The 25,637-nt window shown below is 40.9% G+C and overlaps 2 protein-coding genes across 6 annotated transcripts in view; one reads left to right on the forward strand and one right to left on the reverse strand.

The window, feature by feature from the left end:
* The window catches only part of LOC131434138 (dedicator of cytokinesis protein 1), a 64,125-nt gene extending 54,174 nt beyond the window's left edge, over positions 1 to 9,951 (reverse strand). For all 5 annotated transcript variants that reach the window (XM_058600795.1, XM_058600791.1, XM_058600784.1 and 2 more), the window contains exon 1: positions 9,482 to 9,951. In XM_058600795.1, coding sequence (XP_058456778.1) covers positions 9,482 to 9,527 — 46 coding nt within the window. In that variant the 5' untranslated portion in view covers positions 9,528 to 9,951. The remainder of the gene's footprint in view (positions 1 to 9,481) is intronic.
* A 3,718-nt stretch (positions 9,952 to 13,669) lies between these two features.
* Positions 13,670 to 24,245, forward strand: LOC131434169 (nuclear pore complex protein Nup98-Nup96). The gene is made up of 5 exons (XM_058600823.1): positions 13,670 to 14,299; positions 14,374 to 16,666; positions 20,661 to 23,311; positions 23,374 to 23,486; positions 23,561 to 24,245. Exons 1-5 carry the CDS (start codon positions 14,023 to 14,025, stop codon positions 23,879 to 23,881), a joined length of 5,655 nt encoding a protein of 1,884 aa, XP_058456806.1. The 5' UTR covers positions 13,670 to 14,022; the 3' UTR covers positions 23,882 to 24,245.
* Positions 24,246 to 25,637: the final 1,392 nt, after the last annotated feature.

Here is a 25,637-nt window from a genome sequence, read left to right on the forward strand (position 1 = left end):
CTTGCAGTCCCTTACAAAAATCTTGAATTTTGTTTGAATCTGACTTTCGGTGCTGGAGTTGTGAGGTAAAATGTCCAAAAAAAATGAAAATATGTGTTCTTATTTTTCTAAGACATGGCGGGATCGATTAAACAAACTTAGATTTAAATATGAATGGTCTTGTGGTTCTTTACAAAACTTTTGAATTTTACCTAGATTCGACTACCGGTTCCAGAATAATAGGGTGAAGTTTATTAAAAATTGTATACCATCTCTTAAAGGGGCATAAAACAATCATTATCAGTAGACGACTGAACAAACCGATTCTGGTTATTCTTTCAAGAATAGGTTACAATGATTTTGAAGAATACTACAGTATTGGTACAGGATGGTAGTCGGAAGGCCCAAGTCTGGGAGGTATGGCGAGTGGGGAAAAATTGTCATTTAAGTCCAGAAATGATGATTTTGACTGTTCTTGTTGTGCGACATCGTGTTACAAAATGACCTTCCCATGTCGTTTTTTTTTGGAATTACCGACGCAGAGATGGGTTGGAGACGTTCGATTCTACTTGAAGGGTTTTCGATCATCTAAAGTGAAACGAATCCATCTGACAAGCATGGACGACAGCTGTAGCTGTAATGGATAGAGAGCCGAAAAGATCTAAGAACTACCCTCAAGTCATTGCTTGACAAAAACCTTGAACTAGGTTCCAGCCTTTTTGTCCATCCTCTCAGTGCTACTAATTCCCGTAATTCCCAATTTACACATCATTTCGGTGGTTTGTTAGTAATCTAACCCGCAACCCACCTCATCCTCCCCTTCGCAACATTCGCCTGACCGGCAATTTGTTTCAAGAAAAGATTGCATTTTCGCACATTCGCAACACGCATTCAGTGCCACCCCACCGTCTGTCTCTCTCCCTCTCTTATTCTCTTTCCCCCGCAGCTTTTTAATCAAGCCGGTTCGGTTAAGCTGGCCGACTGCCCCCATGCTCAGTGAGTGTAAGTGTGTTACGAAATATTTGCCGACGAAAATGAAAGAAATGTAATAAGTAGTCGTTTCTGTGGAAGCACGGCCGTCGATGATTATTCAATTGACCGCAGATTCCGTACCAATTGAATGATTCACGCCGTCACAATCCCCGGTCGGCGGCCGAGTTCACTGTGTGATCATCAATCGGTCAATTGGTCCGAACCCGTCTAGAAGACGCAGACACGACCGAGCGGTATTCGGTGTCTGCCCTATTAATTGGTGGTTGGTAATGTTGGATCCGATTCCCATCGCGGGTCGAACCGCAGTTTGCCGCCACTGAGCTAATTGCTGACATTCATTGGATTTACTTTCGAAAAGTTTGTTTATCGTTCTGTGAGCTGTGGCCGAAGGCTGAACTGAGCTGAGCTCACTGGAACTTATCTTATACTATCGGGACAGTCATTGGTGGGTACTCGGGATGGTAGTTCTATCTTATCTTATCGGGCCACAGCAACACTTGGTTGGTTCCGAGAAGTTTTGCGAGCAACGGTTTCGATTGATTGTGAATCAAGCGTTATATTTTCCTTTCGGAAAAAATCAATATCGGGGAAAAAAAATCTTATTTGATGTTTAATTTTAGCATCACAGAACGGGTTTTTTTATGGTACTTTTAGATACCGGTTGGAGTCAAAAGTTAGGACGGATATCTGCACCCGGAACCGCCTACGGCTGGAATGAAATTTACCAACGATGATTCTGTTACGAATCCGGGTTTCAGCCTTTAACACATGGCGTTTTGTTTTTTACGCCATTCACTTTGCAATTAGTAATATGCAATTCTTACAAAGTAATATTTAAAGCTTTTTTTGAATATCAAAGTATTCCGTAAGAGGTTTAATTTTTCCCGGTGAACGACTATCCGCAACAAATGATCAAAGCACAGGTGAAATTTGCAATAAATAGAAGTAATTACTTGGTTTTGACACTTCCCAAGTAATAATTATGAAAAATGAGTGAATGGTATTGATAAGCCACGTTTAGGAATCGTCGGCGTTCTCTTCGGAAGTAAAACTCTCATATCGAATCGAAATAAAGCAATATTGGCATTGCTCTGGAATATTCCAGGAGCTTAATACACTTTAATCGAATAAAGTAAGCTATAAGAATATATTGGAATAAGTACAATTTGTGTTTCATGTACAAGTTCGGTGAAAAAATTATAAACACCGCAGTGGCACTGCGAACCCAACAGAATGTCGTCATTGAGCACAAACACAATTGCTACTTATGCTAGTACACTTAAGTCTTTTTTATGCGGTAGAAACGTATCACATAAAAATCGCATTAAAAAAATTTGCAAAAAAAACACGAAACTAAGGAAAAATTTTCGTTGTCTCTAAGTTTCATGTTAATTTGAAGAAAAAAACAACATCATTTATGCCAAACGTTTTAGAGATGCATGAAATGACAAATTATGGTGGTATCTAAAAAAAGTTTCAAATAAGTCTCAGTGAGTTGATATAAATTTTTTTTCTATCGAGGCAATACTGGAAAATATTCGGCAAAATTCACCCATTCAACCGATTATTGGCCGTAGTTTCGATACGTTCGGGAAATTGAGATCTTTCGGTACAAAAATGACCTCATAACACTTAAAAATATCTTTCAAGTAATGGCACGAAGCTAGTTCCACTCAAAAAAGCTTAGGACCATTGTGTGACCTACAAGCGGAAGTAGACGCTTCTGGAGGCATTTCGTTCTGTATACCAGCTCGTTGATTGTCCCTGTTGTCACAAAGGGAGAGCTCTGCTTTCCACATGAGCATATTGCTTGCTGAATCATGTATTTTTTGGCAAATTTTGACATCTTTTGTGTCCTAACATCTGCAGGGACTAACATTAAAGACTGTCCCAGAAAGTATGGACGCACCTTGATTTCGCTGTAAATAATTCACAAGTGTTAGATATTCAAATTTTATTCGATATACTGATAATATTACACTACAACAACAGAATATTATTCTCAACATTTGCTACTTAGTCACTAGCTGGCGCACCTTCTTGCGAACGTTCCTCATTAAATTCCGTACAGACTTCTTGGCGACAAGTTTTGACACTTTCTACCAATCTTTTTCGAACTGTTGAATGGTTTCGGCTGCCGAGACATGTTTCTAAGATGTGCCTCCGTTAATGCCCAAAATTCCTCAATTGGTCGAAGTTGTGGGCAATTTGGTGGATTCGTGTCTTTTGGGACGAAAGTGACATTTTTGGTAGTATACCATTCTACCGTTGATTTCGAGTAGTGGCAAGAAGCAAGATCTGGCCAGAAGACAACAGGATCCTTGTGGCTTCGAGTTATGGGTAGAAGTCGTTTTTGTAAACATTCCTTGATGTATATTTCGCTGTTCATTGAAACAGTGGTGATGAAGGGTTTCGAAATCTTACCGCAGCTACAAATTGCTTGCCAGACCATAGCTTTCTTGCCAAATTTTTTGACGTCAATCGATGTCTCGGACTGGTTTAACACTTGTCCTTCCCGCACCGTATAATATTGTGGTCCCGGCAAGGATTTGTAATCGAGTTTCACGTAGGTTTCGTCGTCCATGATCATGCAGTTCAAATTTCCAGCAAGAATCGTATTGTGCAGCTTTCGAACCCTCGGCCTGATCAATGCTTCTTGTTTCGGACTACTTTTCAAGTCCTTGAGGGATGACACATAGCAATCGATTCAGCTCGACGAACTGCGGAAATTTCTGTGAGTGTCTGTACGTGTGTACAGAACAAAGAGCCTTAGATGTCCGAGATGACTGCGCCGATTTTAATCGGACTAGTCGGAAGCGACTTTTCCTATTTATACCAGTAAAAAGAGTTTTGAGCGCTGCATGGTAAAGCGATGTTTTGTTTTGAAGCAAAGTGAGACACCATTTCTAATACGCACTTGAAAAACTGTGTACAACACTTAGAAGACTAGGCTCGGAGGGCCATCCGGATCGAAAATTTAATACCAATACTAAACGGAACTAAGTTTATTTGCTTATCGACTATCCAAATATACAAACCCAATAAACCTGGACATTTATATACCACCCTGCATCTCCTGAACCGGAGGTAGGATCTGACTAAAAAGCAAGATGTTTTATAGTATATTAACACCTATCATTTGAATGTTAGATAGTTTTCAGGTTTCATTTGAATCTTAGATCGGTTCAGCCATCTACGAGAAAAATGAGTTACACAATTTTAATTTCGTTTCACATATCATCTTGTGGTTCCGCAATCAGAAGTCGGATCCAAACATAATCAAGGAACATTGTTTGGGACCTTTCTATTCGACTTTTCATATAAATCTGAGTTTATAGAGAACGGTTCAGGCATCTCCGAGAAAATTGAGTGCAAATATTAGTCACACACGCATTTGCTGATCTCGACGAACTGATTCGAATGGTATATGGGTGTTATGTTCCTCCAGCATTAATTGCTGTAAGTAATTTAAATCAATATAATTATGGAATTGCTTCCCACTCGAAAATGTCATATTAAATATGCCACATTCGAACGATTATGTTGCCAAAAACGAAACGTGCTAAAATCGATTCGAGGCAAAATGTCATGAAAAACGATGCTGTTCACAGTCTTTTTGGTACTTAGAAACAATTGCAAGTAACAGTATTAAAAATCGTGTTGACGGGTTGACTTTACTACGATTCTGAGGACGGTACAATTAATATGGAGTACTTCAGACAATGAATTTATCTTCTCTTGGATCTGGCCAGTTCTCATATTGATATATGGCAAGATGCCAAATCAGACCAAAATAATGTCGAATGGCAGAATTTGTTTTCGATGACCACATTGATGACAAATCGCGTAAAGAACAGTAAAAACGCTTATGTGCCCTAAGCACAAACATAGGCTAACACCTAAATGACAAATCGCTTGCCAAAACATCAACTTTTTCGCAAATATTTAGAAAAAATGGACTTCTCCTAATTCAGGACATCCGTCTCTAGTTTAACGCATGAAACCGTTCCTTCGGAAGTGCTTTACAGTCCAATTTGACGAACGTTTCTTATACATTTGATAATAAAAGCAAGGTCTTGGTTTTACATTCCGTTTTGACGGGATTTCACCATTCTGTTTTAACAAATTTTGCAGTCGATTCCTAGCGAACATAACTATTGCACGGTACTATTGACACTAAGAATCCTACTTCCAGGACAGGTCTCGAACAGAAGACAATAGGCCTTGTCAGACAAGAGCAATATACAGCACTTCATACAGGAAATTTTTAAAACGACATTTCACTCTAAAAAAGTGTGTATTTACGTCAAAATCTGCAAATTATTATTATTTTTAGAAAGGCTACCGATTTTACGTTATGTTTGTGTCGTTGTGGACTATAACGGCCGAGTATGGAAGCTTCCGCGTTACAAGCAGAAGCTACTGGATAATATAGGCTGCATCGCCCACTTGAACAGTGGTAGCGCAGATCCATGGGTATCATCGAAACAGTAGAGATTCTGTTTGAGAAATTTATTCGACGAATGATGATTGTTAGAACTGAAAAATTCAAAAATATTCCGAACAGTATCCTGAGACCAATTGGTTGAAAAAAAAACCTTCTCAACACTTCTAGCGTAAATTGATTCACCCCCATGGGTTTTACGAATTGGTTGATTGAACTCAATAACGACGGACGTCCGTCCTGCATGGTTCTCTGGGTGAATAATTCGGTATAAAACATTTCGCTCCACCCTTTGATCGTTGAATCACGCATATTGGGGGGGTGAAACCTCATCAACAATTCTACTCCAACTGGTTTGAAGTTGATCACGTGCCCGATACAACTGAATTCCGGTAAGCTCGAATGCATTTCACTTCCAAAAGAGCAGAACCAAACGAGCCTTTCTGGAGCCGAACGTGGATGACTTCATCATTAAATGTGCCTTGCACATTGCACAAGCATGAATGGCAATCGTAGAGAGTGTAATGCAAAGCAACCGAGGGGTCTCACCGAGTGACACCTGTAGTAACATTCTTCAGTATGAACGACATTGACGCCTTTCCTGCTGACACACATTCGACACTTCAGTTTCCACCTGAAGTAGTAGCGAGCGGTGAAATGCGAGAATGAGGCCTCATTTGTGACTCCAGTCATTGTGTAAGTGTGTGTGGCTCTCCTATGAAGTAGTCGAGCTCCGTTGTACTGTCGTACATCATTCATTCATGAGCACGCCTGGAAATATTTCTTTTCCGGCACTACCAGTTACCTGCATGTCATTCGCATAATGCAGAATGTAAAAAGTTTGCCTTCTTTTGTAAAAGGGGGAGAAGCACAAATTTAATATTTAGGTTATTACAGTATCCTTTTATCGTGCCAACAGCTTCAACAGTCGGGCTCGAGATTTGCACATCCGTCGAAGGAGTGACCCACATTTTTTTCATTATATCCTTGATTTGATCGAAACAGTTTTGTACTTGTTTTCAGTAGTGTTATTAGCTAATAAAAAGTTTATATTGAAAAAAAAATCATGGTATAAAAAAGGCAAGCTAACTAGTGAAGCCCCAGTAAAATCGTAAAGCTGACTGACAACACCTGGATGATCTGATTCCGAATGAAAGAGTCTCTTTGTGAGCTCTGATACTGCGGCAAAATACAGAATTCAGCCCCACCGGCTTCGTATTATGCTGATCACAGTGAATGAATCCAACTGTTCCCCCTCTCAATCAATTGGAGACACCTTACGTTTGCACAGCAGCCTGAGGAAACCACAAACAGTCGACCGACTACGACAAAAAGCGAAAAAAACGGGTAGGAAAATATGCGTGCAATATGAATTATGTATATCTCCCCTCATGGAAAAATTCTTGTCCCAATGTTAGGCTTCAGTCGAAGCAACACTGGGACTGTTCTCGAAAAAGGTGTGCTAACGAAAGCTCTCTATACAACTTTTTGGCACAGAGTTCTAAAACGATCTATAAGAAAACTTAAATCTTCAAATTACTTTCCAATATTGTGATAAAACCAAAACAATTCCCACAGCACACTGATCTCGACTAAACCGACGGCGACATCAGTCGCACCAAATCCGGGTCTTGCTTAACGAAAAGAAAGCGAAAACAACCGAGCGAAAGAAATCAAGCAAATGTCAGCCAAGCAAATCGCCTTACAAAGACCATCAACAACAAAAAAGCATAAACCGATCGGAAAAGGTTTAAGGTGAACAACTGATATTCAACTCTGCTATCTGTGCATAAACCGAACCAATTAGTGTTCCATCGGAAGTGATCGTTCTCAGAATATTTAGTTGTTTTTCGTAATAATCTAGGAGAAAGCCATGTCATCAGTTCGTATCAGCCAAATTACATAATTTGTCACAACAATTTGCAAAGCGAAAGTGACCCTGCAACTCCAAATCCTGTTCATGAACATGCTTTCATCTTGAAATTTTAATGAAGTTACCACGACAACAATCGAACCGTAATGGTTTTGTCTTTTTTCATCTCTCTCCATTCACAAGTCCTTGAGAAATTATCGACGCGTCGGTTCACAGGATCCTGCATCGAAACGAAAAACAGCTGTGCAGCAGAGTGGAAGTCTACAAAACTAGATAATTGCTTCCCACACTCGTTCCGCCGGTGGTGTGTGATTTATGAAAAAAGAACTCCCGGATCCTATGCTACATCCATTATCCTACACGTACCGAAAAAGCGAAATACCGAATATTTCACACTTCTGCATCACGATGTTTGTTGTTTCCTATGGAGAGGTACATGGTTTGGAAATATTTTTGCGCTTGAGATGGAAATAATTTCACCGTTCTTAGACACTCGACAGGAGCAGCTGGATTCGCTTATCAGTTTTTGCAAGCCCGGTGCGGCAAAAAAAAACATCCAGAAGCTTGATTACAGTCGGAAATCCGAAGTGATTGTGCTTATAACTGTACCCATCCCGTACGATAACTTTCGCATCGGCTCACATTACCCGCAATCGAAAAGAATTGACTTGTTTCGTATACACTTCTTACCACCATCGCCAGCTGGAATCATGGTTCAAGAGGCTTTTGATTTCTTTTTAGGTTTTATTTCTATTGATTTTGGTATGATGATGATGAGGAAGCTGGTTGGTCATTATCGTGTTTACGATTTCGCCTGTTGCTTCAATTGGGGCAAATTTGTTACCAGAAGAAACAATTCAAGAGCTCCGAACCAAAATGCATTGGAACCGACCGTTAATCATAAACCATATCAGGAAAAAATAATTCAACTTCAATACGAAATCATACGAGTCGTGGTTATTTTCAGTACAGAACTAAACTAGGGGAGCATTTTGCGCCTATAAAGTGAAGTTCGTTCATCGATTGTGCTGCTCAAAGATGAGCTCACATGACTCAGTCAGTTTTCCAAGTAAGCTGCCGGCCTCGAGCCGCTACTAGCCGTTCACCTCCGTTGGATGATGGACGGCACTGCTGACAAAACAGTGAATCATATCGCGTATGTAATGCACATGTATTTGCTTGTACAAAATTATCCTGCTATGTACACTCTCCGCGATTAGAATTTGCATGCGTGACAAACTTGCGGTAGAATCGGATAGAGTTGGATTTTGGGAGGGGAACTTATTAATCAATTTGAATGTACTTTAGCTACCGTTTCGAACCGTTTTCCCATTCACACTCAAACCTGAAACTGCACTGCTGACTTTCGGTACCAATCTGGCTGCACTGAACTGGATGCTGCCCTCCCACCACGAAGTACATGTGTGATGTCGTCGAACTTTTGTTTTACTTTTCTTCTAGTTTTGCTTCCTAGTCGTTCGGTTTTATGTGTCACACGCGATATCACCAACGCACTTTGCACTCTTTATGTGGAATGCTTTTGTCTTTCCCGTAATGACTGAAAATCATTTCTGATTATAGTTACTTTCAATTGTAGTTATAGATAAGATCTTCAACCGTTTATAGCAAAGCATTTACAGTTTATGATATGAACTGATACGATATGAATCAATAATTAAGTTGAACTGCTAAGTTGACACTAGCAGTTCAATTTGACTTGCTACGCGGTGACGAGTCGAAGATGAAACGTACCAAAAAAAAGAGTCAACCCACATTCCATTCCTACCTTATCACGTCTTCATCAAGAACATGCTACGAAGGAATACAAACCCCAATCCGAAATTATGAACACACTAAAGCGATTAAATTTGCATTTTGATACACCTCTAAATTGCTTGTTTCGATGCCGCTCGTCTGTACCGAGATTTTACCACGAAAATAAGCATAATAAAGTCACACGCGTCGTCGTCGTTTCACTTTTATCCGCCTTCTTTGCACACTGCTTCCGTCGCCAACACACAAAAAAAAACCCGATCCGGTTCTTCCAATTTTCTTACTAGTGTTTCATTCACCGTACTCTCCGGGATCCGAAGTTGAGCCTTACGTTTTCCCCCATTGACTTCCATAGCCTATTCACACTGTGTTCGTGACGTAGTAGACAAAAAAAACGAAAGCAAATAGCTTATTCTTACCGATTGCAAGTAACTTCATTTCGCCAACACTCTTCCACACCGTCATTTTGGCTGATTTTAACACACTTTTTTTTCAATGCCAAAACACTTCAAACGATTCACTGAATCTTATCATCAGCCTATCCATGAGACGCACCCAAGCAACGATGCGAGCAAAAAATCTAAATTTATTGAAAGGTTTTTTTTCGCTTCCCTTTGCGTGTATTTTCTTCTACTTATTCACATTTTCGCTACTTCTCTACAGCCGTGCTTTATGCAGTACACACTCACACACACTCCGACCGACCGCATCACGTAAACACGGGTGGGGGTGTCAGCAGCAGAGCCCCGGCCTTTAGTGAGAATTGATAGGTGAGGATGGTGCGGTACGCGCGGGTAGGTAGAACACAGCAAAACACAAGAAAAAATATTAACGTTGAACCCGACAGCAAAAACACGCCCGAACGCTACCACAGCAACACATCGAATGTTTACACTGCCTATTTTGTTGGTTCGTGATCGATGGCTCGCTCGCTCGTTCACTGGTTGCATTCGGGTACGGAATATATATCTCGACATAACTGAAGACTGGCGGAAAAGTTTGTCAATATGCTCAGCTGTGATGAGTTCAAGACAATATATTGTAGGTATGATATTCGGAAGAAACTCATTTGCTCTTCATTTGTGACTCCAGAGGGGATAGTAATTCCGATTTCAATTCGGAAGTCAGTCTTGTGACGAAAATTTTCTTATATTGCGACTGTGACAACATCAAAATTCTTCGAAATGCACATATTATTTATTATTCTTTATACTTATTGTTAAATGTGAATTTGGTATTTTAATTACTGATTAGTTTCGGTAGTACTAATGATGTGGTCGATTTTTTTTCATTATGAATTTTCAGTAATAGACAACTTTTGTCTTTAAAGTTAGTTGATTTTATTCATATATTTTTTTCGGTACACTACCCGAGTACACCCAGAAAAAAAATTGTGAAAATAACTAATTTTTGATTAAAATAGTGACAAAAGAAAATCTGGTTTGATATAACAAATATTGCTGCTTGAAACTCCAAAAAATAAAACTTAATTTTTATCAGTGAATTAATTTGTTTCAATCAATATTTTGATAGAAATAATCATTATTTTACTAGTGCGTTCCTGTCAATCTCTTGACAAACTATTTCATAAATTAAAAAAAAATTCATAAAATTAAAATTGGAAAAAAATTTTCTGAGTGAAAGAACTTTAAATAAAGTTATTAATTGTGGCGCTTTAAATTCACAAACTTTTTTGTTGAAATAAATTTCCTTGGATCACAGATAACAGATAAACAGGCCCACATATGAACTGTGTGTAAAACTAGCTCAATCAGCGTGGCGAACACTTGCAGATGTCACCACGATGTCATATCAGTTTATTTTTCGATTTCTTCGCGTTTCGCCTTCGGCTCATCAGTACTTAAAGCAGTTCAAATTGAAAATATGTACTTTACGTACAAACCAAAAAACCCCTAAATGTTCAGTTTATTTTTGTTTTATTCCGATCGAATTCTCGTGTGATTTATGTAACATGGAAATGAAGTTGTCTTTAACATTTAGGGGAATCGTTTGAAAAGTGTTAAAATTGTTATAGCTGGAATATTTCTATAACAGGCAGGAGAAGTATGTTATAGTTCCGGAACGTTTTGAAAGATCAACGTATTTTCAACGTATAGCAAATTTGAAATTTACACAGGATTTTGAAAAAAATTGTTCGAGCCTGTATATCTGTTATCTGTGCTTGAATCGTACATATTGATTTCTTTTAAACTAATTTACAATAATTTGAGCACTTTTATTTCGATTTATATGCGCTTTAAAATTCCTAAATAAACAATTATTTTTAATTTTGAATTTTTTCAGATATTTAGCAATTTTGTCGCTGAACGATCGAATTATTCACATGCCATAATCAAGCCCTGTTTTTTAAATAAATTTTTATAGTATTCAATAATTCGGTCCTCCATTAGTCCGGTCAAGACGGAGATCCTGCATCTTTTGACGAAATATTCCGGAAAAAAATTTCCGGTGGTCATAAGAAATAAAAATGGAATTAGTTCAAAAGTAAACCGTAAGAATCTACGATCTATCCACTAAGTATAATAGCTACAAATTATTGTTGGTAATTTATAGAATGCACCTTTCAGATCCTGCTGAATGCTGTAAACATTCAGTTTACAGTTAAATCAAATTCTTTGTTTACTTTTAGTTGCAGAAAGCTTAGTAATTTACTGTTGCTTTTGCCGAACATTCAGTGAAGGTTATGTCGAACAGACAGTGAACTTACCTAAGCATTTGATGCTTGAAAAAAAACAAGTATTTGGTCCTGTCATCGGCAAAACGCTAGCAAATTTATCACTAGCAACAATGAAGCGAATTGTTGTCATCCCCCATTGTCGTGATTATAATTTGTTCAACAAATCCTTTCTCGATAAGTAGAAAAATATGTTAGGAACGCAACACAACGGTGTACAGCAAGAAAGGAATTTTAACAAAACAAAATAATTATACAGTAGGTATTTGATAAAGTACACACATTACAATAGCTTTGATTCAGTGTATCCTAGCTTTACTCAATTCATGGAAGGATAGTTTCGCTTTCATAGTTTATGTTTTATAAAGACCGATGTTGTTGCAGAACATTTATTCAAAGGAAATAACAACTTTCGTGGTTTTGGTCAATAAGCTACCCGTAAAAAATAAACCATTGATTTTACAGCATAAGCAATTGATTCACAATTAGATATATGGGTTACAATACATTTTATTGTATCTTGACAAGATTTTTTTCGTTTCTAACGATTCAATATATTGATTCTACGGTTCTACAATTGAATTTATTGTACACGTGGTGTTTCAAACAATATGCAAACTGTACATTTGATAGTTTTCCAAGAAAAAATGTATGAGAAAATATTATGATTTGAATTGTTACGATACTTAACAACCTAAAAAAAATGTTAGAAGCATGTTCACAATTAATTGAATAGTGTATAACAATACATTAAAATATTTTTCAATGGTCATATCAAAATTGTGGCAGGTTCTGTAACAGCAAATCGTATTGTGTTTCTACATTATTTTTTATTCGGGTATCTATCTACATCAGCCATCTACCACTGGTATGTTAGTACCAGCCATTTGAAGGTTCAACAATTACTTTGGGACCTTCGCGTTTCGGGCCCTAAACACTGCGATATTCTCAGACGATGGCGCGCTACTTCCACTAGATATCCCAAAATAATTTCAGTTGTATTTTAGGTAAACATACATGTTATTGCTGGAGAATCGACTAAGCCATCTCACACTTTCGGGTAACAAACAAGGTAAAACAAAATACGATTGCATTAGTTTATTTACGTTGCAATCCCCTGATTTTGGATGTTCTGATATTAGTTTTATCAGGAGGGCTCCGAGATAAGAGGCCGGTCTACATCTACTTTGAAGAATTCCGAAGAAATCAGTGCTCGTTGAGAGTTTATCATATCAATAAACGAAGAAGAATGGTTGTCTTTTGTCTGGTATTAAAATTTAAGATTTTACCAATAATCTTTGGAAAACAGCCATGTTTGAAAGACGAAGAAGCATTTTTCTATCGTTAGATAAATCTTCGTGAGAAAAGCATCATCTTATTTAGGAAAATATACTGAATAAAGTGATATTGCTTTTTTAGTTTTCCTGCGATTCCTGTTCAAACTTTTCAAAGTATATGTCGACTGGTGTCTTATTGGCTGTGCACTCATTCGGCCGTATGAATAAAATGTAGTAAAGTCTCTTGTTTGTAGTATCTTCTCAAAAACATAGTCCACAGAGTAAAATACGTTTGGTTTGGTTTTAATTTTCTACTTCATTTTATCAGCAAATACACGAGTAGCAACCTCTGGAGCTACCTACCGAAAAATTGTAGTAAATACTACATGTTCGAACGTTGTTGTGTAGTAAAGTCTCTGCTTTTGACAGGAACGTGATCCACATGTAGCATTTACTACCGAAATTCAAGCATGCTACGGTTTATTCATACGGCCCATTATGTTAAGTTTTTGTAAGTTTCGCCCTTCTCTGAAGCAGTCCTCAACAGGTTCTGACAAAATTTTCTAACCATTTTCTAACCAACAAACTGCTATAATATATTTTGGCAACTCTGATCTTCACTACCCGAACGCTGTCTGAATCAACAACGTGAAAAGTGTAGCTGTGAATAAGTTGAGAAAAATAGCGATAATTAGAGGTTTTCCTTGATTTACAGTTGTTGAAAAGTGTGGAAATCGTTTCCACAGATCAGCTAGAAGTGATAAATAGTGGAAAACGTTGAATTGCGACGTAAAGTTTGGTGTTAAACCGTCGAAGAAAATCGTAAAATTTTCTTACTCTTGTTTGTTCTGTTACTCGAATAAAGTTTTCTGCTGTCTTCAGCCGACGAGGTTGGCGCGTTTCGAACTTTGATTTGACAGCTACGAAGTGTTTTCAAAACAAAGCAAACCAAGGGCTGTTTTGTTTCTGAAAAATATTGTATAGCAAAATGTTCGGTGCAAAACCGGGTGGTTTCGGTCAAACCAGTGCTGCTGGAGGATTCGGTACATTCGGAAACAACACAGCAACGGCCAGCCCCTTCGGACAGGCAAACACATTCGGTAAACCTGCAACGGCGGGTGCTTTCGGAGCTACCCCGGCCTTTGGACAGCAAGCGAACAATTCACTGTTCGGTCAACCGCAGCCGGCAGGTAATTTGTTCGGTGCGAGTACCAGCACAGCGCCGGCCTTCGGAGCTACAGCAACTACACAGTCCGGCTTTGGAGGTGGGTGTAGCTCATGCCATTAAATAAGACGCAATTGCTAACAAGAAAATTCATGAATGAAATTATTTTTTCAGCATTCGGTCAACCGCAACAACAATCAACGTCTTTGTTTGGAACGCAAAACAATACAGCACCGAATGCATCGTTGTTTGGTGCTAACAATAATTCCGCTTTCGGAGCGGCGAAACCAGCGGGTTTTGGAGGATTTGGTCAGACGGCTCCACAAACATCACTGTTTGGACAGGCCACTACAAGTCAAACGACAACGGGAGGATTTTTCGGTCAGAACACACAAAGTGGAGGATTATTTGGAGCACAAAAACCGGCCTTCGGAGCGACTGCACCCGTTGGCGCTGGGAATGGAACTGCGGTGGTCAAATACCAGCAAACCCCATCGACGGACACGTTGGTTAAGAACGGTCAAAGTACAACGGTTCAAACCAAACAATATTGTATCACTTTTATGAAGGAATATGAAAATAAATCAGTGGAAGAGCTCCGGTATGAGGATTATGCTGCTAATCGAAAGGGTCCACAGGCGGGAGCAACACCGGGAGGATTTTTCGGAGCAACTCCAACGGCTACTCCATTCGGTGCCACTGCTGCACAGCCACAGTCCTTATTCGGACAAACTACGACCGCTCAGGCGAGCACGGGCTTATTCGGAAGCACAACCAACACTTTCGGACAAACAACGGCTCCCGCGTTCGGTGCAACACAACAGCCAGGTTTTGGAAAGCCTTTTGGTAGTGCAACCACGACCGGAGGATTCGGATTTGGACCAACAAACACCAACACAATGGGTGGTTTGGGTGCAAATAAACCGGCGTTTGGTGCGGCTACAACAGGTCTCTTCGGACAAACTGCAACCCCTGCGACCAATACGTTCGGACAGGCTTCCACTTTCGGAGGATTTGGAACGCAAGCTCAAGCCCAACAACCGGGAAGTTTATTCTCGGGAGCTGCAACCAGTACTGCACCAGGGACGAGCGCTTTTGGAGGCTTGGGAGCTCAAACAACACAGTCTGGGTTTGGATTCGGTTCCAACACGGCTACCAATACTGCGGGAGGTGGATTGTTCGGTGCCAAACCGGCAAACACCTTTGGCACTCTAGGCAGTACCTTCGGGCAAAATCCAACTTCTACGGCACCAGCATTCGGTGGCTTCGGAACTAATACCAACACGGGGGGATCGCTGTTTGCCAATACTTTCAATAAACCGGCAGCACCAGCTTTTGGAATGAACACAGCTACGTCCACGGGAACGTTTGGTGGTGGATTGAATTTTGGTGCCGGATCCGGTTCACTGTTTGGTAATACAGCCAATAAACCCGGAGGCCTTGGTACGGGCAGTAGTCTGTTTGGAAACACATCCGCGATGGGAGGTGGAACGGGAGCCTTCGGAACTCTTGGAAGTGGAGGTTTCGGTACCGGCATTGGCACAAACACCGGTTTAGGAAACGTAGCCAATCCCGCTAGTGCCGCAGTTCCAATACATCAGCAAATTCTGGCGATGGTAACTTCTCCGTATGGCGATAATCCTATTTTTAAAGACATCAAGCCTCTCGCCGGAGCGTCGGAAGATTCTCTGAAACCAACGAATCCGTCAGCTCAAAAAGCAATTCTCGAGGGTACGAATCAACAGTTCAAGGTATCACCGAAGGTAACCGGCAATGGTGTCAAGGTGAAACCGGTAGGATCGGTCACTTTATCGAAAAAATCCTTGTTTGAAGGACTGGAAGAGTACGATAGTACTTTGGAAGAATCGTTTTCTCTTAAACCGAATGCCAAGCGATTAATTATCAAACCAAAATCCGCCACCCCTACTATAACCATTCAAAATCGATCCTCGTTGGTTCAATCCAGTAGCACTACTCCCAAAGAAGATTCAATTGGAAAGGAAACGTATCAGATTCCGTTGGAAGCCCAACCCACTACCAGTCAGGACACCAGCCGGCGTGTTTCGTGGCTACAATCGAACGCCCTGGATAAGGTACGCCAGAACAATCGCCTATCGGAATCGGTTCTGGACAGCACCATCAAAGAGTTCGCCCCGGCCGGCGGACTCCAGTCAGCATCCACATCGCTCACGAAAGAAACACAGCTCACGAACCTGGACTCTTCGGCTTCCCCTCCGACCCCGGCCGGTCATTCGGCACAGTCTACCGTTGCGGCTAAGAAAGATTCCGTCAGCACCAGCTCGCCGGTCAACATGAACGATTCTTCGCTGATGTCATCATCGAATCGGTCTTTCCTAAACGAAACCACCAACGTTACCGGCGTTGGCGATGTGTCGGCCGTTTCCGACGAGGCTGCACTGGAAGATGCGGAACCACATCCAACCGGGATCGTACTGCGACGGCCAGGGTGAGTAGGGCTTACGGCTTTGAAGGAGGTTAAATAATGCAGTTGTGAAAGGAGGAATATCTTGGGTTTTGTCGTTACTGTGTTAAGCGAATCTCTGGTACAGTGGATGATTTCATTTGTTCGAATCTCGTGGGATTTAAATGATTAAAACATTTAAAAAAAATCCTTCCATGGTTCACTATGGGCGATTATAAGCCAATTTTTTTTTCTAGTTATTGTGCGATAAGTGCTGGAGATGGTGGTTCGAGTAGCACAAATCAATTTCCAGCATAAACGTACAGCAACTATGAATCTATCCAGACTTCTGCAAGAAGAAAAAGCTTCTACAACTTTGGTTCAAGAACCATATTTCCAAAAGGGAAACTTCTACGTTGGAAAGTTGTTAGACCCGGACGTCGTTGCCTTCAACAAGAATGGTATGACTAATCCACGTAAAATGTCTCGAGCATGCGTACTTGCAAATAGTGCTCTCGATGTATCTCTCATATCGAAGCTCACAACTCGGAATATTTGTGCTGTCACAGTTGGTATGACTAGTGACGGCATAGACAGGAAATATGTATATTGCCCGGCATATTTGTCACATAGCCAACCGTCGCCAAGTAAACTGCTGCAAAAATTATTTACCGGCAGTGACATCAATGCTCGCCATATCATTCGTGGCAGCACAGATTTAAATTCGATAAACTCTGATAGGATGGAATTGCAGTACAAACCTGCAGATAATCAATGCAGGAAATCTTCCAACTTTTGCGATATCTGCAAGAGAGGAGGTTTTGGACGTACCTTTCTGCTCTGATAGAATTGCGAATGAGTTGATCTCCGATGAGCTCGAACTTTTGTTATCTGATCATAAGTACACTAAGGTCTCTTTTTACACGGGGGTTACTTACCGTGTTGAAAAAAATCCGTGTAAAAGAAAACCGTGTTAATTGCGGGAACCGTGCAAAAAAAACCGCGTGGAAAATTTGACGTAATAATTCCAAAAACCGTTGATTTGATTATTTGTTTGTTTTGTTTTGGATAAAATGTAACTTTTGATAATTTGAAGAGGAAAAAAGCGTATTTTTTACCACCCAAATTTATGCAAGGTGCATATAACTGTGAAAATGTAACTGTTATTTCACAATAAAAACGGAAATCTAAAAACCAGTCTGAGGTTACGAGAAGGGTCTAGTGATACTTGATAAAACACATTGGATGACGAATTAAAATTAGAACACTTAGGAAACGCGTTGTGCGATAAGCAAATTAATCTAAATGGCTCATTCCTTCTGTATAATGCATTCAGTTTTCAGAAGAACGATAATACGTACAAATTAGAACGTTATACTAAAGAAGTGCTGGTAATACCACCCATAAACACTTTCACTACAAATAAAGCTTGAAAATAAGTTCTTTTCAATTCCGAAGGTGCGATGTGTAGTAAACACTAACAGTCATGTTCAACTAAACTGCGTGGGAAGACATGGCTATTAGATGAAGATCTATGCACGTAGCGACAGAATTAAAGGGGAAGAATTCATAGAGATGAATATGGATCAAATTAGAAAAGGTATTACTATCTGTCATACTGAAGCAACTCATTTCATCGGTGTAAATCATAATAATACTAGAGCTATATCATTCAAATGGGTATAAAATACTGTACTGCTCGGTATGATGAAGATTTGAAGAGATTAGTAAATCCGACTAGTTCTTCAACGCTACGAAATTCTCGATGATATCAATGACGATGCTGACATCATACACCACAACTGAGCGGAAGAGACGTTGTCGTTTAATTTACGACAGGGCTTCAAGATCTGAAGACCGTGTATGAAAAAAACGTGCGAAAAAAAACCGTGTAAAAAGTGACCTTAGTGTATATCTTTTTTAATCATTTAAACTTTAAATTTGATATTGTCATATATCGTAATCCCAAGTCTACAAACTGGGACCTCTATGAAGAGGGCTCTTGGCGACTAGATTTCATGGGTACCAACCAACAATTGGAACTAGTAATGAGTAATACGGCTCTGAACCGAACGCTCTTTCGTAATAGCCGATTCAATTGAACGGCTCATTGGTTCTTTCTCAATAAATGTCAATGTGAAGAAGCGGTTCGAAAAATTGTTTGTAAGAGCCACGGAAATACACGAGCGGTATGGACCATCAAACGTTGTGTTTCACAAGGTGCGAGGATGATGATAGCAAATGAAGTGTTGTGACTGCTATTTCTTGCTAAGTCAAGATTTCATTTGAAAAAAAAAACGAGAAAACTTTTTCGCAAACACTCGGCTACTCGGCCAGCAATGGAAATTGATTTTTAATGTCAACTTCTCTATCTGAGCAACCTAGATAGTCGTGTAGTGTCGTTAGCGGTTCTCAACTGGCTAAGAACAGCACTACGGTCCACCTGTCCCGATGGTATAGGTCCACCAAACAGCTAAGCCGTGTGGCATCCGGCAATATTATTTCAACCAAGAATTAATTCACTGGTTTCCTGTTCCATGTCGTAAAAGGCCACTAAAACGGAAGCCTCGCAAGTCAAGGTGCATTTCCGTGTCGATGACTGAATGACTGCAGGAGCCTAAAAAAGGCAGTCGTAAACGGAACATTTGTGGGCTTTGCCCTTACGAAGCTTGAAACTCCGTGTTACAGTTAGAGTGACTAATTGAAGGCATAGACAGAAAACATTTGTCATATAACCGGTCTTTGCCGAGCAATGACCTCATATTCTTCATATTATATAAGTTACAGTGGAGCTAAAGCCATCATTATTTGCTCTCATACGCTCACGCTGTCAAGCGAAGTGTGATATCCTACTTAGGCTGTGAACCATTTCACGGTTAATTTTAACTTTTGGTTAAAATCTGACACTTGAGTGGTTATTTGGTGTCGAGTAGTTAAATTTGACTAAAACTGTGGCCCATTTCAAAGTTTGACGGACGGAAAGTTATTTGGGTTTATTTTCCACTATAAACAATTTCAACTAAAGAATTAGTATTAGAATTTTCATTGCGAGATTTTTTTCAGTGTTGGAAAATAACTATCGATCTGTTAAAAATAACCATGCTCTCGAGCAGGGTTATTTTTGACATCAAATCGAATGTCAGATTTTAACCAAAAGTTAAAATTAACCGCGAAATGGTTCACAGCCTTAATCTCTCTTATTTCTCTTGAGCGATTACGCGTCATTTGTTGGTACTGCAAAGCAAAACGCTTTTGGTAAGGCTCGTCGAGATGGCTACGTAATTCACTCGAGTATTTGGATTTCAAATGCGGGATGCAGTTGGGATTTCACTCACCGTTGAAAATTCAGATACCGGAGAAACTATCTCGGACGAGTTGGCTATAGGCTGAAAGCACGAATGAAATATCCAACTTTACCACTGTCAACTAGTTGGATAAAGAACAGGATTCTTTCTTGGGCTGCATCCAAACACGCCAGCTACTGGCACAGCTTGCCAACTTGTGCTCAGACAATAAGCATTTTTCGCCAGATTTGAATCTGAAAATGTCAATATGTCTACTGCATTTTTCCAAGCATCATTGCAGGATTCTTGTCAGAACTCTGATTGGACATTGTAAACTGAACTATCACATGACTACTATTCACATGCTGGGTATTATTCGTGGGAATGCGATGACGGTAACTGTCTCGCATTGACGCAACTACGTATCCGGGTTTTTGGTCCTTCATACATGGTTGAATCTGTTTATGGGGAGCTAAAATTAACGGATATTCTATCTTTTCTCACCCAATGTAGTAGGGAGCTATAGTCAGATGCGTTCATCGTTCTTCCTGGAGTGAATGAATCTTTTTTGTATTGGCTGTAAATAGGTTTTAGCAGGTTGTTTGGCATCCCTTATGGGGTGCCGAATTTACTTCTGCTCATACATATTGCGAATCGTTCTGCACTCTTCCGGGTGTGCAGAATGGTGTCGCTTTTGAAAACAGTTTTGTAGTTCCTTGTTGTTTTTATCAGATTTTTATTTTTCCTTCCCGCAGGTACTACACAATTCCATCGTTGGACGACATCCTGCAGCTGATGGACGAGGAGGGTCGTTGCGTGGTGCCGAACTTCACCATCGGTCGGAAAGGTTACGGCAACGTGTACTTCAACGAACCGATCGATGTGGCCAATCTAAACCTGGACGAAATTGTGCACTTTCGGCACAAAGAGGTTATCATATATCCGGATGACGAAAACAAACCGACGGTTGGGCAAGGTCTGAATCGCAAGGCCCAAATCACCCTGGATCAGGTTTGGCCCCATGATAAGGCACTGCACGAACCGATCAAGGATCCGCAACGGCTGGGATTGATGGATTATGAGGGAAAATTGCGCCGGGTTTGCGATAAACATGATACCCGTTTCTTGGAGTACAGACCGGATACCGGAAGCTGGGTGTTTAAAGTGGAGCACTTTTCAAAATACGGATTAAGCGATAGCGATGAGGATGAAGCACAGGCCGATCCGAAGAAAGTGAAAATGATGGCCCCCGTAGACAAAGAAACCGGAGCGATCCCGAAAAAATCTTCTGTATCCGTTATGTTTAATCGTGACAAGACCTTGGGTCAGCAGGACGAGTTCAACTACTCACTGATGACGAACGAGAGTTTAGCTCCTACCAGTCCGACTGCCGCTCTGGCTCTCGGCATGGGAACCGACTCCCACAAACTGCAACTAATGAAGGCTTCCTTCTTCGTTGAAGATGATTTTGATCGTCGATCGGTACTGTCGGAAGTGACCGACGGTGGCCGGGATAGTCCCGATCAGACTGTTCCGAATAAACAATACTTTGGACTGGGAAGAACGCTAACCAGCAGCCTCTATCTAAGAACGGAATCTCCGAAAGTGTTGGAATCTGATTCCATTCAGATGGATGACTTCGAACAACCCACGACACTTTTCACGACATCAACGAGCAGAAATTTTCAGGAACACATTCACCAACCAAAGCGAAAGGATACTACCGCTACCGAAATCCCTCGTCCAATCGGTCCCAAATCTCTACCGTTGGTTGTTAAGCCCAAGGTAGAGCTAGTTCAACCCAACGACGTCGTTCTACCGGTTCAGCAATCCATTTTGGCTCGTTTTCTGAACAAGAAAACGGATTTAGCTTTCTTCCATGGACGTAAGTTTAAAGTAGGATGGAGTTTCCCATCGTCGCTGGTTCAACTGAACACGGCGGAAAATTGTTCGCTACTGAAAAGGAACGAAATTCTTCACATCGGTGATCTACATCACTTCTTCCGGGGTCGTTCGGCTAAGGACTACTCACCGGCGGCACTGCAGATGCTTCAAATCCGTTCTTCAGCAGAGATCGACGGGTTCCAGAAAACGGTCGAAGATCATCTTCGGATCGAGCTGAAGTACGACGATATTCGAAAACTGGAAAACACCGACTGTCCGTACTACGTGGCCGGTGGGAAACATGCCGGACTGGCCGATCATCTGGAAATGGCTAAATTGGTTGCCGACGAAAATAGTTTCGATGAACTGTGCGTGGAAGTTTGGTCCCTGTGTGCGGCTTTGTGGGGAGCCCGTGAAGAGCTTGAGGATGTCGAGATCACAGCCCATTTGAGCACCATGTTTCGACGGGATTTATTTTCCGAATGGTTGGAAGGTGTAGTCACCGAGCAGTCATCCCGGGAAATGGCCGCAGCTTTGAAGGGCAAAAAGCAAGATTACCTGGATCAACTGTTGGAACTGATCTGCACTCACAAGGTGCTGGACGCGTGCGAGTTGGCCTTCGAGAACGACGATATCAACTTGTCGATGTTGATGGCCCAAATTTCCGGAGGTCCAACCGTTTGCCAGCTGATCCAACATCAGCTGAGCTCCTGGCAAGACGTCGAAGCCGATAAATTCATTGATGTTCGTCGGTTGAAAGTGTTTATGCTGGTGGCCGGCATTCCGCTGCTTTCGTCTACTCACGGCACAATCAACATTTTCGAACAGCTCGACTGGTTAAAATCCCTTGCCATTAACCTCTGGTATCTGTGTTCACCGACCGCATCCATCACGGATGCCCTGATGAGCTACGAGAAATCTTTCCAATCCAACGAATTCTTCGCACTTCCTCCTAACCCACCGTACACCTCCCGGATTAAGCTGGACAGTCCGAAACCAATCCAGGACATCCGTTTCCATCTGCTTAAACTGTACTCTAAACGTTCGCACCCACTGGAATCGCTGCTGAACCCAGCAACGCACACACCCGATCCGTTGGATTTCCGTCTATCGTGGTTTCTGCTGCAAACACTGGAAACCCTCGGCTATCGGCACTGTTCCGAACTGTCGCGCAGTCAAATTCATCTGTCCTTTGCGAACCAACTGGAAAATCATGGCCTCTGGCAATGGGCCGTCTACGTTCTGCTGCACCTGAACGACCAGAGCCGACGGGAATTGGCCATTCAGGATCTGCTGTATCGTCACATTGAATTATCCGACGAAGCGGACTACCTCGAGCGGGAACAGTTTGTCATCGGCGAGCTGGGCATTCCGGAAAAGTGGATCTTCTGGGCGAAAGCGGTACGGGCCGGTTCACAGTTCGATTACCATCAGCAGGCCCGCTTCCTGCTCAAAGCGAAACAGTGGTCCAAAGCACACGAGGTCATCATGGAACACATAGCGGCGGATTGTGTCATCAACGGTAAGTTGCTCTCAATCGTCTGGGTTTGTGACTCCTAAGAACTTTATTTTCTTCTTTCTCAGACGATATTCCATATTTGAAGTCGCTGCTCGTTGAATTTGAGGATGTTAAACAAATTTCCAACTGGTCGATCAAGGGACAGATTTTGCGGGATTTCATCGAGCTGAATGAGAAGGTAATGTTTTTTTATTCGTGAAACAAATTATTTAGCTATGCTAAAATATCGAACTCCTTCTTTCTTTTCCGCAGTTCGAGCTCATCCGGGATGCCATCGATGACGAGGTGGCGGACGCCCGACTGGAGGAGTTGAAACCGAAACTTTCCGATCTGTGCTCGGTGATCAAGATGTTCCCCTGTCCCACGCCGAAGCACCGGCTGTGCCAAAGCGAAATCGCCCAACGGTTGGCCTATCTGATACGGTCGTTCTTCACGCAGGACCCGCGTATCAACAGTTGTGCGCTGATGCGCAGTGCACTGGAAAAGCTACCGCTACCGCAGGAGTACGCTCTGGAAGAGCTGCGGCATATGTTGCATGCGTTCCTGACCGAGGACCTACGGAAACCGATCTAGAGTTCCGACGTAACTATGCGTCTATTTGGAGCTATTATACTAGATCGCAGCAGGATGCTCCGTGTTTTATTCTGTAAGGTGTGTTTAAACGGAGAAAATACATCAATATAAACTTGTTGAACATACTACTTACTTGAATAGATAAGGGCACTAGATGGAGATTTCACAGCTGTACCGAGTTAAAAATAATTACTGAAATAATTCTAATTTAGTTGCCTAAAATAGGGATTACTTTTATGTGTTTATTTTTTTGCTAGAAAGACAACTTATGCTACTGTAGTGTATAAACCAAAACGAAAACGTAATATTTTTGTAAGTTTTGAATCATGTTAATTGGTAATAGTGTATCCTTCCAGCACCTAGACTGGCCAAGGCGTATTTTATTTCTAGAATGTGATGACTTCCAAATGATTCCTCCACTTGAAACTTTTTTCCCCTCCCAATATTTTCTATTGATTGATTCGCCGGTTGCCGTATTTATTTATTTATTTACTATTATTATGTCCATCGGATACAAGATCTTCATGGACAATTAAAGTGGGGAAAAACCCCCTTTGAATTGAACTGTTCGTTTGTCATTCTCAAACGATCGGCAGTGTCCTATTCGGTATTCGAAAATATTTACTTCAGAGCGTAATTTAGGAGCATCAATTTCCCCATTGATCAGTTTTGCAATTAATAATGCTTGTCGGATTTTTCGGCGCCGATGAAGCGTATCGATTCCTAATAGTTGACATCTATCCTGATATGGCGGTAGATTTGCAGGATTTTGCCAAGGTAAGTTTCGTAATGCCAGACGAACTCTTTTAATGCGTATGCTGCACGAAAGTTGATAAGCAATCAAAACTCCTGAACCATTCTCTAGAATAGGCCAGACAAGTGAACAATACCGTTAATCAAGATCAGAAAATACCCTTGGCATCTTAGAGCTTAAGCAGTGTGCCTTCAAATATGTTATTATTGAATAAAAAAAAGTGAACAATACAAAGCTTTCAAACAGCGAGGATCTCTAAAATCTTTAGCGATTTTACTGATAAAGCCCAATTGACGTGATGCTTTTGAGATGATTTGTGATCGTTGTAAATCAAATGATAATTTTTCATCTAGCAGTATTCCCAAATCGCAAACCCGAGTAACTCTAGTCAAAACTCTAGCCTCCGATGTGATAGTCAAATTTGACAGGCCTCAGAGTACGGTTAAACGTGATCACCTGACATTTTGCGACGTTGATCATAAATTTGTTTCGAATCTACGAACGATTCAAGTGCATTTTGCAACCGCCAACAATCCTCCACAGTGCGAATAACGAGGTACAATTTCAGGTCGTCTACATAAGTCAGTTTGCAACCAGTTCTCAAAGCAAATGAGACATCATTGAAATATAACACGAAAAGCAAAGGTCCTAAATTACTGCCTTGTGGCACCCCTGAATTGTTAGAGAAAAGTGATGATGAACTGTTGCTCAATTTTACCTGTAAAACTCGACCGGAGAGATATAAGCTCAACCAGAACACTTGCTGAGAAGTATTGTGTGGTCAATTTTGACGAAAGGAGCTATTAGATCCGTATAAACGACATTCATCTGAGCTTTAGCTTTCATGCTGGCAATACACTTTGAAGTAAATGTTTACAGATTTGTTGCAACTGATCTTCCTGGCATGAATCCATGTTGATCGAATGATATATAATTCCTTGCTCGGTCAAACAGTTCGGCTGAAAAGTTCGTATCGTTTAATAGAAACACACATTTTTTTGC

The sequence above is a fragment of the Malaya genurostris genome, chromosome 1, assembly GCF_030247185.1.
Source record: "Malaya genurostris strain Urasoe2022 chromosome 1, Malgen_1.1, whole genome shotgun sequence".
NCBI classification, from domain to species: domain Eukaryota; kingdom Metazoa; phylum Arthropoda; class Insecta; order Diptera; family Culicidae; genus Malaya; species Malaya genurostris.

Coding starts and splice junctions, on each gene's coding strand:
- LOC131434169 (XM_058600823.1), top strand. CDS start 14,023: ATGTTCGGTGCAAAACCGGGTGGTTTCGGTCAAACCAGTGCTGCTGGA. Junction 23,312..23,373: donor GGCGGATTGTGTCATCAACG/GTAAGTTGCTCT, acceptor CTTCTTTCTCAG/ACGATATTCCATATTTGAAG. Junction 23,487..23,560: donor TCATCGAGCTGAATGAGAAG/GTAATGTTTTTT, acceptor TCTTTTCCGCAG/TTCGAGCTCATCCGGGATGC.